Below are 17,846 nucleotides of genomic sequence, written 5' to 3'. Positions count from 1 at the left end.
TGTCTCTGACATGAACTCAGTGGCTTTGATCACCTCCCCCTGAGGTGGGAGCAGCCTTACTAGGCCACAGAGAAAGAAAATGCAGCCAGTCCTGATGAGACCTAATAGTCTCGGGTCAGAGGGAAGGGGAGGAGGACCTCCTCTATTAGTGGACTTGGAGAGGGACATGGGAGGAGATGAGGAAGGGAGGTAGAGATTGGGAGCAAACGAGGGAGGGGGTTACAGCTGGGATACAAAGTGAATAAACTGTAATAAAATAAATAAATAATTTTTTTAAAAAGGCTTTGAATTCAACTCAGCAGACCTCTTTTTTCCTATAAACTAGGAAAGCATGACTTCTAGACCACCGTAGTGGGTGCAATCCAAATGTTTCAAGGGCCACCCTCAAGAGAACTGCAACCCAGGACTCAACTTCAGTCAGGTTCAGTCACGAGGGCTTATATCACTGTTAGGCAACACTGTCATAGTTGACTGAAATAACGAAAACGTGAATGTGATTAAGCTTCCTAAAAATCCACGTGCAGTGGGGTACCCTGCACTTATGAAGATATGAACTTGACCAAACGCATCTTGGGGGCTCTACCAAGTCCATCAAGAAGTATTTACTGAACTGAATACCTAAACTTTCTATACTACAGGCCATAACTCAGTGGTAGAGGACATAATTAGCATGTGCAAAACCCTGAATTCAATAAACCCCGGTACCCTCCCCTCAAATTAAACAATAGAAAAAAAAGTATAAACACACGCACACAATTACTGCTCTAAAATTCCTTACAACTGCGTACAGGAAACAAAACTGTAACATTAATTAATCAGAAAACAATTTTGATGTCAAATGTGGACAGAGGACACACAACAAGTGAACTAAGCACATTATGTATCCATTCAAAATCTAAGCATCTATGTAGTTAAAAACATATCAAAAAACAGCATTGGGTTGACATTTTCCTTTTAATTTGTTTCATCTTTATTTTTTGTTTTCACGTATACATGTGTTTTGCCAGCATATCTGCGCACCATGTATATGCAGGGCAGAAGAGGACCCTGGGTCCTCCTGAGACTGGAATTGCAGCTGGGGAAGAGCAGCCTTGTGGGTGCTGGGGGTTGAACTCAGGTCCTCTAGAAGATTAACCAGCGCTGCTCTTAACCACTGAGCCATTTCTCCAGCCCGGAATGGCATTTTTCAATGTCTGCAAATTGCCAACGCTACTATAATATTTACAGAAACAACAGGGGAAAGTTTAATTGAAAGGGTGAGGAGGATGGGGGAGCTCATTTAAGAAATGGTAGAAAATTAAATTTTAAATAAAAGAGAAAACTATAAGGTGTAGGGAAAGTATGAATCAGCAATGTGGGGCTGTACCCTTAGAGGCACATAAAATTGTGTGAAAACACACAGCATTCTCAGGAGGCTCACATGATAACCCAGAGCACTTTCAGAACACTTTTACCATGCTAAGAGCACTTGGGGACCTGAACCCCAGAAAGCAGGAGCTGCAGAGCATCCAGAGGTGAATGACAGAAGTGACAAAAGTGGTCAGATAGGACTCCTCCAGGACACTAAAGGAAACAGTGGAGATAAAAAGAGGCTAGGGAGGAGCTGGGGCTCAGCAATGGCCCGCAAGGTCAGGCAGGAGCAGACAAGAGAAGGCAGCTTCTTTCCCATTAAAATGGGACAGGGGATGAGATTAGATTTCAAGGACAGGGATTTATACCAGATACAAAAAGAGCTTCCTGGCTAGGATGATTGCAAGGCTCCGGGATAAATTACCAACAAGCTTTTGAGACATCCTTTATTAAAAAGTTGTAAAAATGCCGTAATGACTGCTGTCATAAAGTGTTCCCCCGGTGTCCTTTCTTAGCCTACAAAATCAGCAAGGGACTGTGTTTACTATAAATAGAAGCTCATTAGAAAATATGTAATGCTATGGAGGGCTGAAGCACACCCGGGGTCTCCAATGGAGCTGTAACTCCAAAGCTCATCAGAAAGCTATCCATTACACAAATGCATTGCTACGTGTAGTTAAGATCAGGAAAGTGGCTGTCACAGTTAAAAAACAAACAAACAAACATGCAGTCACTGTAGATGGGAGATGCAAAAGCCGTCAAAACATGGGCAAATAGAGAGCCCTGACCCAAGAGGGGCTCAATTCCTCAACACCCCCCACCATTTTTCCTCCCATCTATCTTTTGGACCCTAGACAAAACCTATGCTTTCATAATACTTCCAGCTTTCATATTCTTTCTAAAAAGTCCCCTGTCCTGCCATGAGGCTGCTTACAGCCATAGGCAGCCCTTTAAAAGGACAACTCAAGCAGAATTATTTTTTTTTTCTTCTCTCTATAGTCTCCTCATCTAGGCAGCTGCTGAGATTTAAGGCTTGCCTATCCTGTGGTGTTTTTCTTTCAAACGCTAATAAAATTGTCCTTGGGATCCAAAAAAAAAAAAAAAAAAATCAAAAGGATAAAATCAGAATTTCATTGCAATACATGCTTAGCTTCCCTTACAGAAAGACCCAGAGGCTGCTGGGAAGTGCATCCTGACTCGTTCCTGAAAGCTCAGCGGTAAAGACTTGTCTTCCAGCCTGTGACGCCCTTGGAAGCTGCGGAAGGTTTAGGAGGCGGGCCCTGGACGGTTACTGGCAGCATGCTCTTGAAGAGGTCACTGGGGCCTACAAACTTGACTTTGTTAGAAGGTGAGTCCCATGTGGTGAGGGGCCCAACCCTACCATGTACTTCTTCCATGGTGGACTCCACCACCACAGGCCCCAAGCAACAGGCTTGGGAGATGAAAGAGATGGAAGGAGAAAGAGAGGGGATGGGGTGATGACCACAGTCAGAAATAGCATAATGGAGGATGGATTCTGCTGGCTGGACCTCGGGATAAGGGAAAGAAAGAGATCCAGTCAGTGCTTTCCATCACCATCTCCCTTTGCAGATGAGACCCACAGAAGTTGACAAAAATGAGTGCCAGGCCACAGTCCATGGCAGACCCACAACTAAACTGCGTATCTATTATCACTTGAAGTCATGAACTTATAAATTGCCTGGGTACCTGAAGTTTAAGCTGGTTGTTTTAAAAAAGTACAAAGTTCCTACCACATTAACTTCACAAATGTTAGCAAATTAAACTACCAGGACCCCACACATGCTCAGACATGGTTTATTTGACAGTGTAACACCACATGGAAGCAGAGGTTCTCGTCTCTAGAAAGATAAAGTGAAGAAAGGTGCTGGCTATTGGGTAGGTACTAGATCCCAAGAGCTTAAGGTTTCTTTACAATTCTTCAATCAAATGAAACACACACATACACACATACACACAAAGGAAGTAAGATGCCCAAGAGCAATGCAGATAACAAGGTCTAGACATTCTGCCTGATGCTAACTAAATCCCCTGGCTCCCAGCTTTACATGTTCTGCCCAGCAAGAAGCAGAGTTCATAAAAAATGAAGCAGAGGGGAAAAAAAAATCAATTCCCCAGCATTCCCCCCTAAACATGGTCTTAAAAGATTCTGTGCCCCTTGGCATCTCCCTGCATTGGCTAAAGCCTCCTTCTGTCTCCCAGGCTTGCATGCCTGACCTCAGCTCTGGTGAACAGATGGCCCTGTTTGACCCAGACTCCCCTGGCTTACCCTTTCCGACTCTGCAAAATTATCAACAGCATCCCTTCGCACTCTCACAAGCGCCCCACTGTGGATCAACATCTCATGCCCCTCCCACACATGTTGCACCTCCAGATTGCCTCAGCAACCAGATGGATGCCATGGCTTAAACGCATCCTTGGAGCTGACGCGTCACAACCTTAATTCCAAGTGCAGCAGCCTGTTCTGATGGGATCCAACCGTTGGAACTGCAGTGTGAAAATTTCACACAAGGATGATTTTTAGGCAGAACAGAGGTCAGTGAATTAGATGCCACACTGGGCCGGTCTCGAAGATGATGCTGAGATTACCAGTCAGTTTGCTCTAAATGCTCCTGGTCACGAGACACACACACACTGTGAACGTTGAGAGGACACTGTTTAGGGAGAGGGCAGGAACCAGTGTGACGGGGAACAAGACAAGGGGTAGGTATAACCAGGAGTGAGGTTCGTGCACGAAGGTGTCACAGTGGAGCCTGTTTGTGTGGTGGTTAATTTATGTCTGTCTGTCTGTTTTGTCAACTTGGCAAAGCTAGAGTCATCTGGGAAGAGGGAACGTCAACTGAGAAAATCCATTAGCTTGGCCGAGTGGGGGAGGGGCACTTTCTCTCTTAATGAGCCATGTGGGAAGAGTCAGCCCACTGTGGGTGGTGCCAGCTCGAGATGGCTAGTCTGCTCTGATTACGAACTCGACTGCCCTGGAAGGCTGGTGAGGCACACTTATGAGCATGTCTGAAAGCAGCTCCATTCCACAGGCTGGGGCCCTCCACGGAGTGAAAGAAGAACACGCAGTGTAGACACTCTCCCTAGCTCCGAGCCGCTGGAACAAGGGCTGTGCTGCCCAACCACGGTCTTCCTCACAGGACAGACAGGAGGCATGAGCCAGAATCAATCCTTTCTCTTACTGCTTGTATCAGGCTTTTTGTCAGATTGACAAATCACCTCATTGGAGGCTCCAAACATGGAGAATCAATGTTTCTGATGCCATGTCAATTTGTGTGCGAGTGGGGGGAGGGGTGATTATGTTTATTTTGGTTTGGGTGTGTGTGAGAGAGAGACAGCATGCGTGCAAGAGACAAGGGGGGAGGTGTGTATATTCCTACCTGGGAATTCCTATCCGGCAAGCACACATAAGCCATGGAACAAGAGTTTAGGTCAGAGACCATCAGGTTCCTTGAAACAGGTAACAGGATGTGCCCACTGACCAACTTCCATTCCGGCAACAGCAGTCCACACGATATTAACACCTTCTGTATCTTCCAATATCCTGGACTTGTTTTATAAGAACAGATAACAAAGAGGATGCTGATACTAGCAAAATAAAAGTAATTACGGCTGCCAAAAATATTTAGCCTCACAGACTCGAGATCCTGAACTGTGTGTTGCTGTGGGGGAAGTAGGAACATGCGAAATTCGGGCAGTCAGTCAACACAGGCCGCACTTAACACACGAGTTTATTAAAACAGGAATGGAGCAGCTTACTGTCACTTTTGACTGGCTGAGGAAATGAAAATGTAATGCTTAGAATGTAATTTTATCATATATGTTAATGTTCAGTGACTACATATAGAAAAACTATGTGCTTATGGCTTAAAAAAGAAATCTGTAGCCAGCTTGATAGGGCATTCCTGTCATCAGAGCTGGGATTACAAACTGAAGCAGGAGAGTGCAAGACCAAATGGGGAGTCTGAGGCCAGCAGAATCTAGCTAAAAAAAAAACCAACCAAACACACACACAAAAATGCAAAACATGCAGGACTGTTTTTAGTGCTATAAGAATTAAAACTCCTTATAAGATATCTAAAGTTCAGCTCTCAATGGTTAGTGCTCAAACATTCTTCCAGGAAGCTTCCCTATGGCCCTGGGGTACATCATCTGTGACAGTCAACACAGTGTCAAGTTGACAGAGACTCTAGAACAGCTAGAAGAAAGATCTCTATAAGAAATCAAGATTAGGTTTAGCCCCCAGGCTTGCCTTTAGAAGATTATCTACATGTTAACTGGTGGGAAAGCCCACCCTGAATGTAGGTGGCAGTATTCCATGGGCTGGGGTCCCAGACTGCACAAAACGGAGACCCTAGCCACGCACAAACATCCTTCTCTCTAAGTTCCCTGCATGCCGATACTGCGACCAGATGCCTCAGGCTTCCTGTTTCCACCCTGTCCCAGCCATTATGGATGTACCCTTAGACTGTAAGCCGATGTAAGCCTTTCCTTTCTTAAACTGCCCATGTCTGGCATTTTGTCACAGTAACAAGCCAAGTAGCTAATCCACCACATAAATTAAACTGGATAGGAATTGAGTGTGGTAACTCACTCCTGCAATCCTAGCACTCAGGAGTCTGAAGAAAGGAGTCTGAAGCACAAGTTCAAGGCCAGCTTGGGGTACAGAGCAAGACCTGCCTGCATCATACAGAGGCTCATGCAATCATAGCACAGGGTTGTCAGGCTGGATTTAAGGCCCTGTGATGGCTGTGCTTGGTTGTCAATTTTGCTACATCTGGAATGAACTACAGTCTAGAAATGGAGGGCACAACTGTGAGAGACTTATTTATTTATTTATTTATTTATTTATTTTGCTTGGCTTAAATAGGGTGAATCCACTTTTAGTCTGGACCTTTGAGGTAGGAAGACACACATCTTTGATCTGGACCTTGAAGCAGGAAGACACACCTTTAATCTGGACCCCGTCTTCTGCTGGAAGTTTATGTAAGGACATAGAAGGAAGCTTTTCCTCTTTGCCTGTTTGCCCTCACCTTGCTGTGCATTCACTCCTTCGCTGACATTTGAGCCTACTTCTTTGGGATCCCAACATACACAGAAGGCCAGATGAGTCATCTAGTCTTGTGGACTGAGCAACTACTAAACCCTTGGATTTCCCGTTCACAGACAGCCATTACTAGATTAGCTGGACTGCAGCCTGCAAAGTCATTTCAAGAAACTGAATACATGTGAACTGAATAGAAATCCAATAAACTGAATAAATTTAAGTATATATTCAATAAACTGAGTATATATATATAGATACTTAGATATATAGATACATAGATGTATAGATATACAGATATGGGAGGAGAGAGGAGAGGAGAGAAGACAAAGATATGAAATACTCTACAGCAATCTCTTTTTCTGCATTACCTTCACTGGGTAGAGACCATATACTACACTGAATATAATGAAACCATTTCTGTTCATTCATTCCTGAATGATAAATTATGAATGGTGAAAATGCAGTAATTCAAAAGCTTTCTTATAAAAAACAAATAAACAAATGGGGCTGGACAGACGGCTCAGAGGTTGGACACTGCTGCTCTTCCAGAGGTCCCACATTCAATTCCCAGCATCCACATGGCAGCTCATAACTGTCTGTAATTCCAGTTCCTGGGGATCCGACACCGTCATAGATAAACATGCAGGCAGGACACCAATGTACATATAATAATAAATAAATAAATTATGAAAACAATGAACAAATAAACTTTAGGAGCCAGAGAGATGTCTCAGCAGTGAAGAGCACCAGCTGCTCTTCCTAAAGACCCAGGGTCAATTCCCAGTGCCCATGTCAGGTAGCTAACAACTGAGGGCACTCATATCCATGCTGCATATCCACACACACACACAAACACATATGCATAAATAAAACTCTAAGATACATGGATCTTTAAAAAAAAACTGCAAGAATGCATTTCCTTAGGCTAACAGGGACATCCTCAAATTCGGCACCCTTGCTTTCCTGCTCTTCATTTGATGTGACTTAAAACCTCATTTTCACCTACTCCTATTGCTCACTTTTGCACGATGCAAATAATCTACTTAACTGCAACTGTCAGCCATCTGAAATGACACCTCCACTCCCTTCCCAGATACCCCTAAGAGCCCACTCACACATCTAGCTTTAAAATGGCTGTGTTTACAGCAACCCATATGCCATCTTTCACGAAGCAACTGTTACCCACCCTCATGACTAGGCACTGGCAGGCACACATCCTGGAAAGGATTGGGGGCCCACGAAGAAGGGTGTCGGCCTCAGGGGAAGTCTTACTGGCATAGCTATCCTGAGCACAATATTTTTACCCCACTCATACCCCACTGTACTACGCTGTTTTATAAGGGAGGCATGCCCGCCGAGTTCCTGGTCCTACCTACTTGCTACTGGCCCTATTTCGGTTGTAAGCACACCCCACCCTACCATGCTGCTGTGTAGCTGAGGTGTGCCTGCTGCCTGAGCACTCTGCCCTGAGCTGTGAGTACCACCTATGGTAAGAACGTCTCACCAGGCAATGTGCACGGGGTTGCCGTACGGTGACGGATCCTTATCAAGAATCCTGCCACAGAGTGAATTACAATGCTCTCTGCCCTTTGACCTGACATAAAAAGTTTTTCCATGTGCTCTTAAGGATTTGCTTAAGCCATATTAAGTAACAGACTGGAGGGACGCTGCGGGGATAAATAAATGGAGTGTGCGGTGACACTGGGAAAAGCCATTGTTCCTCCTGGTAGAGGTGAGAGTCACGGAAGAAAGGCTTTCGATAAAACGCAAGGAAAAAATCATGGGGGCAGTGGGGGTGGCGTGGGGCGGGGACAGAGGCAAGAACGGATGGACTGCCCGGTCCTGTGCCTTTTCACATCTCTGATTTAACTTCTGGGGTCATTAACTAATTATGGGGCCAAAAGACAGACAGAGACAGAGACACAGAGAGAGCTAGGCAAAGAGATAGAGACAGACAGACAGAGAGACAGAGAGAGCAATTTGGGAAAGTGACCAGGAAAAGCAACTCAAGAAAAGCAAGAGTGCTCCTCCTTCCCTTCTCCTTCCCTGTTTTCCCTGTGGCCTCAGCCCAACCCTCCAGCCACCTGCATTGAGCAAACTGCGCTGCACAGGAGGACAGAAGACAGAACAGTAAATGAACTATAATGTTTCCACTCCCGCTCCCGGAGAGGTAGAAGCCTGGCATGGGAACCGTCACTACAGAATGGATGTCTGTGGGTCCCCCAAGAACCGTGGGAATCTCTGGCCAGGGTCCCTTTCTCCTCTCCTCACTCCTCCTTTCCCTTCCCCATCTTTCCTCCCCCTTCCCTCCTTTAGTCACCCAAAGGAGAATTTTTTGTAAAGCAGCCAGGGGCGACAGGATAATACGGACGATGATGTCTCAGTAAAGGTCAAGCTGCATGTTCCATCGTGGTCCCAGAGGATTATAACAGAGCTGAAAGGTTTTCCTCCTGTCTAAGGACACTGAAGCTGTCATAAAACCCCACTGCACAGATTACTCATGCAGCAAGTGTAAAAAGCTGTGACACTGCCAGTCCTCTTTAAAAACATACTATTCCATGTAGCATGCACCACGTGACCGTGACCACAAACGACTTCCTGGTTTATGTATTCGGCTTCTGTACACAGGCATCTGCACGTGTGCACGTGCGCACACACCCATATACACACCCGCCATGTTTTTGGACTGCACCAAACGCTCTCAATGACTGACCTATCTTCCTACGATGTGCCCAATGACAAATAAATGGGGAAAACAAAGAAACCCCAGGGACTGAGAGAGAACGGACACTCTTCAGACTGTTTTCCCCAAGTGTGACAGCAAACACCTGGTTCATGTCCCCATTGGGGCAGCTCCACATGCACACACTGCCACCTTTTATGATTATCCTTTTATGATTCTTATTAGCCGGGTTCTTGTCAACCCGAATGGAACGTTAACACTTAATTGTACACTAATACATCCTCTTACACAGGCTTTACAAAACACTTGTATCTTAATTCTTGCACTTATCACAAAACAACCTATCAACATGACAAGCAAGTATCATCCTCAGTTTACAAATCGTGGGGAGACTGCACCCAAACAAGAAGTTTGCACACATAAGACACGGAGAGAACATCCCACTAGGTCTCTAGAGAGCGGCTGGCATCCATTTCCCTTGAATCTTCCACACATACTGTCAAGCCCCCTTTGAGTGTGTCCTACCAGCCAGGCTATAAAGGATTCTGAAAATCAAAGATGACTCTGTCCTGGCAGATTCTGGGCAGGAGAGCAGACAGTCACTGCTTCCCACTGTATGCCCACAAGCTGCACTCACCGGGCCCCAGTGGATAGTTCCCAGTAAAGGGCCCCAGATAAACGTAGTCATCACAAAGAAAACAGAAAGATGTGTGTTTGTGCAATAGGGACTTGTGTGGTCAGGTCAATAAAGATGGGAAATGAAGTAACCCAGGGAGGAAAGGGGCAAGAGTAATCAGAATGTATTATATATATGTGCAAAAATGTCAAAGAAGAAAATCAACTATGTTTTTTAATGAGCATAACTCAGCCTACTGAACCATCACCGCATGGCCTCCCCGAGCCTGCCTCAGGCAGGTCTCTAAAGGTACCGGGCCTTCCTTCATGGGAAGAAATGAAGCCAGGTTGGCTGTAGTGCGGGAACCAGAGCAAACAGCTTGTAGCCTCCGAGATATACTGTTTCCTTGTCCGTTTTCATTATAACCGAGTTTTATGATGAAAACCTTGCCCCCACATATATACACGCACACACTTTTCCACAATAAAACATTCAACAGGTAGCAAGCACGTGGAGAAGAGAGCTGCGTCCCACGTGGTATGGTAGGGGAAGGAAGAATTTGGGGTTACACAGAACTAAGGTGGAACCCCAGCTCTACCACTGACCAGCCAGGAGAATTCAGACACATTATTAGAAATGCTCTGGCTATCTTTCCTACATCTATACATGAGGGTACTGTTAGCAAATGCCTTTCTATAGAAGGCGGTGAGAAGATACAGAAAGGCTGCCAAGTATTATTCACTAGGCAACCTCAACCTGCAGAGTAATGTCTGTGAGATGCTTCCATTTCTATTAATTTCTTATTCTGGAAGTTAATAGGATTACCTTCCAGATAGTCTCATTATGGGGTGGAGCATGTTTACAGCTGTCACTCCTTGGCTTAGGAATACAAAGACTGGAAGCTTCTATTACTCTCTACACTCCATTTTCCGCCACTGTGACAATCTGACTGTGAGCCCATTTGACTTTCAACTTTTAAAACAGAAGGAAAACTGCTCTAGTCATTTTAAGGAGAATGGAACATGGTGATTCATGAGTGGCACACTTGTGTATACATCTCTGCTGTGTCTATTACATACAAATCATTTGATGAAGCTGTTCTGTGCTCCAACATGAAAGATTCCACAGACAAAGTGAATGATCTAGCAACTCAGCAAGTACCTATGTATAAAGCCCAAACCCGTAAGTACGTACATACAGAAGTCTACAAAATGATCTAGAATTATATATGTGTGTGTATACAAACACTTATTAGTATATACTTTTCTAAAGTTGAAATATTTAAACAAAACTGTTATTAAATAACTGACTTTGAAATTTACATTTTTCAGTTTTCAAATAATATACTCTGTCCCCACAGAGATGTCATTAATCGCAAGGTGAGTGTGATCTGAAAGTGATCCATTTTTTAAATGATCAAAAGAGCCCAGGGCTACAGGTATGAGGACTAGCTCAGTGGTGGGGCACTTTCTTAGCAGATGTGAGTCCCTGGCTTCAACCTACATTATCACCAAAGATGGAAGGGCACATCCCACCCTCGCCATCAAGTTTTAGGATGAAGCCTATATGAGCCGCTGAGTAGATGCCAAGGAATAAATAAAATACAGGGTCAATATCTGCAACAAATGTCCATGGGGGTTGGGGGGTGGATCTTACTTTTTCTATTTCAGTTGGGCCATTCTGAAACATCCTCATGAAAATAACCTCATTAAATACTGTTCTCAGATGTAGTAAGGGTTACTATAGATACTCGCTCCCATCTACTCAGAGGCATCAGTTCCCGTGACAGTACTCGTACTGACCGTTCCACACACCGGAGTTGTGCCTGGGCCATGCTCAGTTAATCAGTGACCGCTGGCCACAACCCGTGGACACAGACATGATCCATTTTATTACCCTCCTTGGTGCTTCCGAGTTACAGTGGCTGACCTGCCGATTCCTGTGGATTTTACCATCCCCCTGCCTCCCAGCACAGCCCCACCTGAATGTTCTCAACAAAACACAAACTGATGTTGCCTTTGAACTAGCACACAAGAGATCACAGCACAGAACTACGTTAGAAAGCGCTCCACAGACACTTGCTGGCTCCCAGGACGCCAAACACAGTCCAGGGGCAGCCTTGGCACCTTCCACCTAGAGCAGGCAATTGTGTTGCTTTCACCAAAACCCTCCCTTCGATCCCCTTCCTGCTGGCTTTGTCATGTAATACCACAGACAACATATGTCCACCAGTCACAGAGGAATGCAGTCTCCTGATGTCTTCTTCCTTCTAAAAAAACTTTCTACTTGGCACACTGTCACATAAGCACCAATCTTCTCATGAAATTCCTGCCCTGGCTAATGAAATTGTACCAGGCCATCTGGCCAGTTGAAGGGGGAGAGAGTGCCTGAAAAACATCTCAAGGGTGTCCCGTGGCAGAAATAAAGACACAAATGGGCTGGGTGCACCATGGTAAGTCCCTGTGGGCAACCATAACTGATTGGATTGGCAGTAGGGCAACAAGTCAGTCACTCAAAGGGCTGACTTCTGAAGTGGGTGCTTGGGCACTGCCACAAAACACCGCAGGCTAAGATTTGGGAAGATGCTTCTTTCTCATGCTTCTCCACTTGGCTCGTAGTCATCCATCTTCTCCATATGTCCTCACAACGGTCTTTCCCCTGTGTCTCTACGTGCCGATCTCTTCCAATAAGGACACCAGTCCCACGTGTGCTCCCATTTTCCCCACCCCCCTCCACCACCACTGTAAGGTCCTACCCTACACAGCCACCTTCTGAGTTACCTGGAGTTAGTCCTTCCCCACACAGAGCCTTGTTCTAAGGTACTCAGAGTTAGCACTTCTGCCAAGAGGAACTTTGGGTGACACAACCTCCATCCTGTAGAGGGAAACCAAGTATGACCACATCCACAGCAATGAAGAACCGAGAGTGCACCTGGCATCTTTGGAGAAACAGAAATGTGACCTGTGCCCCCAGATGTAGACCATCCTCCTTTTTCACAGTCTCAGTCCTTGATCTCCAACTCTAACCCTCTACCTGTTCTCAAGCCTTACCGAGCGTCCCTGCCCAGTGATTCATCTTTCCAGTGCCAAGTCCAGTGCACTTACTATTGGTCCCATCCATCCATCTGACTGTATCCATCTGTGGCCCTTAAATGCTCTCACAACTGAAGTCTACTCTTAGGGCACCCTCCCCATGGCTTGCTCATTTCACATTCACTTTCTGTCAGTGCTCCTAAGAGGCAAGCCTCTTCTTGCTCCAAGCCAACGTTTTTAGAATGCCCCTCCCTTCTTAACCCTTCCCCTGCCCAGCCCTCACTCACACCATTATCATTTCTCAGTTCAAACACCTCTTCCTTGAGGAAGCTTTTGAGGACCTCTCACGTAAGCATGGTTACTTTCACTCTGAGCTCAAGAGCCTTCTCCTACCCCCTCTTGCTAGCTCTCTGGCATTGAACTTTCTATGCTTATTATATCCCTGCACTGCTGTAATGCTCTTAATCTCTCCCAAGAGATTGACCACACACTCTGACATTCGTGAGCAGAATCTGTATCTGGCTTCCCCATCACCATCTATCCAACAATTTATTGTACTGTTGTAATCTGACCCTAAACAGCAACACCCAAAAACCCAGCACATGGAAACCTGGGACTTAAGTTCCTGGCCAGCTTGGGCTACAAACAAATCAAGATCATCTAAAATAAACAAATAATACATTAATAAATAATACACCCAAATCAACCAGAAAGCAGAAATTACAGGAAGGAGAAGTTTAACTATCCTGGTAGGTTACAATTCTACAGAAGTTAATTAAACATACTTTATTTTCTGCATCATTCATATATATGTTCATTAGATTATATGCATTATCTAATGAATATTTAACAGTTGTAATCGGACATAGGTACGCCTTTCATCCAGTTTATTTCCCTGCTTGGCTCGGGCCAAAACCCACCCAGAAGTCTCTGCTTGAACTGAAGAATTGGCATGGCTCATGGGGACCCCAGTGCAACAGAGGGACCCCTTCCCTCTTCATATTAAGGAGGAAACACTACAATTCCGGGAATGAGATGTGTGTCACACATTGGAAATGTCTGAATCTGCTGATAGCACTGAGCCTGCGTCGGCTGGAAACATGAGGAAGCCACATGGGCACTAACGTAGAACAACACTGGTAAGCTGAAGCACCATTCCACATGCTCTCCCTTTCAGCTCTGCACAACATGTGGCAACAGGCTGGTCACACAACTTAGTTGTGTCGGAGCCTCTAAGCAGAGAGGATGAACGGCTGGGATTTATTATAGTCACTCACCTCAGGAAAGTATCCAAAAGGCCACATTACAACCTCCATGAAGTGTGCATTCCTAATTTCTATTTTTTTTTTTCAAGACAGGGTTTCTCTGTGTAGTCTTGGCTGTCCTGGACTCACTTTGTAGACCAGGCTGGCCTTGAACTCACAGAGCTCCAACAGCCTCTGCCTCCCTGAGTGCTGGGATTACAGGTGTTCGCCACCCCGCCATACTCTAACTTCTAACTTCGTAAAGCAATGTGTTCTGGGGAGGTAATTACCTTTCAGGTGCTCACTCTACATACATGAAGCCTTAGCTGCTTTGAACACATGAAAGCAAAGGATACAAATAAATGCTAATGTAACCCAGAAAAAATATTTTTTAATAATGGTAACATCATTTACTTCAATTCAGACTGCATACTTCTACTTGTCTGTTTTTCCCCATCCCGACTCTCTGCAAAGTCCTCAACTATTTTATACAAACTTGTAAGGCTCAAGTTCAACTGAGCTTCTTTGCAAAACATCTGTCATACAGCAAAGAAAAACAGGAAGCAAACTAGCAATCACATAAACCAGAAAAATGATACCATCATGATCCAAATATCCAAGAAAAGCAAAAGTTGATTTGGGAAGCTTAGGAGGCAGACACAGGAGCTTTTGCTGCCTAGATTTTCCTTGTCAATGTCTATGTTAGGAAAGAATATTTTAAAACCAATGGGTTTGAGCCTCTCCTTAAGTTCCTCTTTATCAGCAATCAGACATTCATTGCATTCCTTCCAACAGGTAAGGCAACAACAAGGGCACACCTATTCATAGCCAGGAGCCACTCTCTCCAAGTCTAATTAACAGGAAACAAAACCCCTCCAAAGATGCAAATCTACCCCTCCATTAGGGTTGGCAGTCCTGACCCCATGTCGCAGAAATGATCAACCCAATCACTGATTATGGGATTAAAATATTCATGAGCCTGCATGTAGCAACCAAGGTACCAGTAAACTTGGTACTACACAATAAATCTAATAGTTTCATATATGGGCCTCCAAATAAGAAAGCCTTCCCAAAGGCAGGGTAGCTCATGCCTGTAATCCCATACTTGGTAAGCTGAGGCAGGAGCATGAGTCTGAGGCCAGCCTGGGATATATACTGAGTTCCAGGCTAGCCCAGACTACATAAAGAAAAGGAAAGAAAGGAAAGTAGCAATCCAAGGACAATTTTTAATATCTACTTATTGTGATGTCATATATGTGAATCAAAAGAAACCTGAAAGCTTAACGGTAAAGCTTCTTTCTAGTAATCCAAACAGTATCAGTGATTAAGATACTTTATATATTTTACATCTTGTGATGTAAATACTTTTTTATCATTTATATCATTTGCAGCAATAGCTGTCTGATCACCATGCGTGAGTTCACGCCGCACGCTGCCATCCCAGTGGGTAGTTCTTTATTAAATGAAAGCCATCAGTTTTAGGTTCTAACTATAAATATTTGAAAAAGAAAATCCCAGCCAGCTTAACTGTTCTTTAAAATGGCTGGGGGCTGAAGAGATGGCTGACTGGTTAAGGGCACTGGCTGTGCTTGCAGAGGACTGGGGTTCAGTTCCCAGCACCAACGTGGTGTCTCACAGCAATTCCTAGCTCCAGTTCCAAGGGACCTGATGCCTTAATCTGACCTCCATGGGCATCAGGCACATATGTGGTGCATACACACACGTGCAGGCAAAACACTCATACAAATAACATTTTTTAATCTAAAATAGTAAAAATTTTAATAGGCTATAGAAAAATCTATCCAGTTGCCAAATATATGGCCAATTATCAAAACTGTGTTTTCTCACAACAACAACAACAAAAATGGAATGGCTGATGTCAAAGACTTTGCTTCATTTTATGAAAAATAACAAAGCACATCGAATCAGGCAAACGTCAAGTGAAGTATAATTCCTGTTCATTTAGAATTTTCATTTACTAAATTAAGTTGTAGTAAAGGTATAAATATTTAATTGCACCTGAAATTATTTCCACCCAAACCAAGAAAAGAATCATTTTGACGGAAGCATTTTATTTCACTCCCTACAAAGTCCAACATACAGCTAGATGGAATAGTGTAGTCCTATGTGACATCCTGTTGCTACAGCAACGAAGCTGCTACCTGTGGCCATGATTTGTTAAAATTCCTCCAACCAGCACATTCTATGCTGTGCATTCATAAAACCAACAGAATGGCTCTAAGCAGCACAAAAATTAAGGCTTGCTTTCTTACCTATGATTCACTCGCATGCATATTTACTATACACACACACATATATATATATATATATATATGTATGCACATATACACGTACATACACACAGAGCCATAAAAAGGGTAAGACCATACCAAATTTTCCTGGTAATGAACATCTGATATCTGCTTCCTAAAACACATCCTGTTAGACAATAGAGGCTATAAGAGAAGATCTTAAAAACACAATTGATTATGTCATATCCAGTCTCACTCCAAGAGAAAAATAAGATCCTGAGGTTTAATCTCTGCCCAGGCATGTGTGGCTTCTTGAGCAATGAGCCGATTTGGAAAATCAGCTAAGAATAAAGGAGAGCTGTGGTCCTCACCGCCTGTATTCAACCCACTGCCCCTCTACAAGCTACTCACCCTCACTGGGGGGCTCCACGCCTGCACCCGGGGCTGCTGTCCACACTGGGAGCTCTGCAGATCTTTTGCGCCACAATTTGCCACAGTGCCGCCCTGAGCCCTCAGGGCATTTGTGCAGTTGGTCCCTCCTCCGCCACCAGGGCCGGGTTTCCAAGGCCTCTGCTTGATGCCATCCAGAAGTCTGACCAGTAGGATGTTACTGGGAAGCTCATCAACTCCAGAGCCTACAAGAGTCCTGCACTCGGGACATCTGAGTTCATTCCGGGAACCCACAATCCCCAGCAGACAACGTTTGCAAAATGTATGCTGGCAAGGTAAGACCTTAGCGGAAGCATCCAGGCGTTCTAGACACACGGGGCACTCCAGAAGGTCCAACAAGGCAGACTCATCCATCTTGATCTTCTTCACTGAGAAAACGGCTTTGGAACGCTCATAGTTGTGCACAGCCCGTAAAGTGATTCATGTAACATCCATTTCAGACTTTGCTCTGGAGTTACGGGGAGAGAGGAAAGGAAGGAGAAAAAAAAAAAAAACGAATGTTGTTATCTGGGGGAAAAGTTCACAGTGGAGCCAAGAACCAAAAAGTACACAAAAGTGCTTCCTCGGCATAGTGTAGCTTGGCTTTGGAATGTGGTTTCTGAACTCCAAAGTCAACTATTAAAAACAAACAGGCTTCTTAAACGATTCTGAATTAATCCCTGAAGATATCTAGAACCTCACTGGGCAGGAATAACTAGCAAGCAATAAACAGGACTTATGAAAATGCAATAAAGGACTAATATTAGCTGCCTAATGAAGTCCTCAACTTACTGGAGAACCTAAGCAAAATCGAGTGAAAGTTTCCTCTATCTAAAAATAATAAATCCAACAATGTTCCCAATTTTTAAGCCATGTTATCGTTTAAGAAGCCATACTTTGGGTGATCCTTGTGGTTAATGATCCCAGTAATAAATGCATGCTTCTTCCATGTCTGAGAAACAGAACAGCTTGATCTTTTCCAAAGCCAGCCCCCAAGAACAAACAAACAAAACAAAAACAGAGGGCATATTCTAAAAGACATAACCGAGAATTGCTTGAAAACAGCTAAAACACATCACCCTTTCCGGCATAGTTGGCAAACTCTGAAACAGATTTCTGAACGGCTTGTCCTAATCCCATTCAGAAAAATCTAGCAAAATGATCACCAAGAATTT

At 44.3% G+C, this 17,846-nt stretch overlaps 1 protein-coding gene across 2 annotated transcripts in view; it reads right to left on the bottom strand.

Annotated features, from left to right (window-relative positions):
• Positions 1-17,846, bottom strand: part of Sh3rf1 (SH3 domain containing ring finger 1) — a 158,423-nt gene that overhangs the window by 139,611 nt on the left and 966 nt on the right. For both annotated transcript variants that reach the window (XM_060381833.1, XM_060381834.1), the window contains exon 2: positions 16,654-17,140. In XM_060381833.1, the coding sequence (XP_060237816.1) occupies positions 16,654-17,046 (393 nt within the window). In that variant the 5' untranslated portion in view covers positions 17,047-17,140. The remainder of the gene's footprint in view (positions 1-16,653; positions 17,141-17,846) is intronic.

Source organism: Meriones unguiculatus, chromosome 4 (genome assembly GCF_030254825.1).
Source record: "Meriones unguiculatus strain TT.TT164.6M chromosome 4, Bangor_MerUng_6.1, whole genome shotgun sequence".
Lineage (NCBI taxonomy): Eukaryota > Metazoa > Chordata > Mammalia > Rodentia > Muridae > Meriones > Meriones unguiculatus.
Note: the sequence above shows the minus strand (reverse complement) of the source record. Positions and strands in the feature narration are given on the sequence as shown.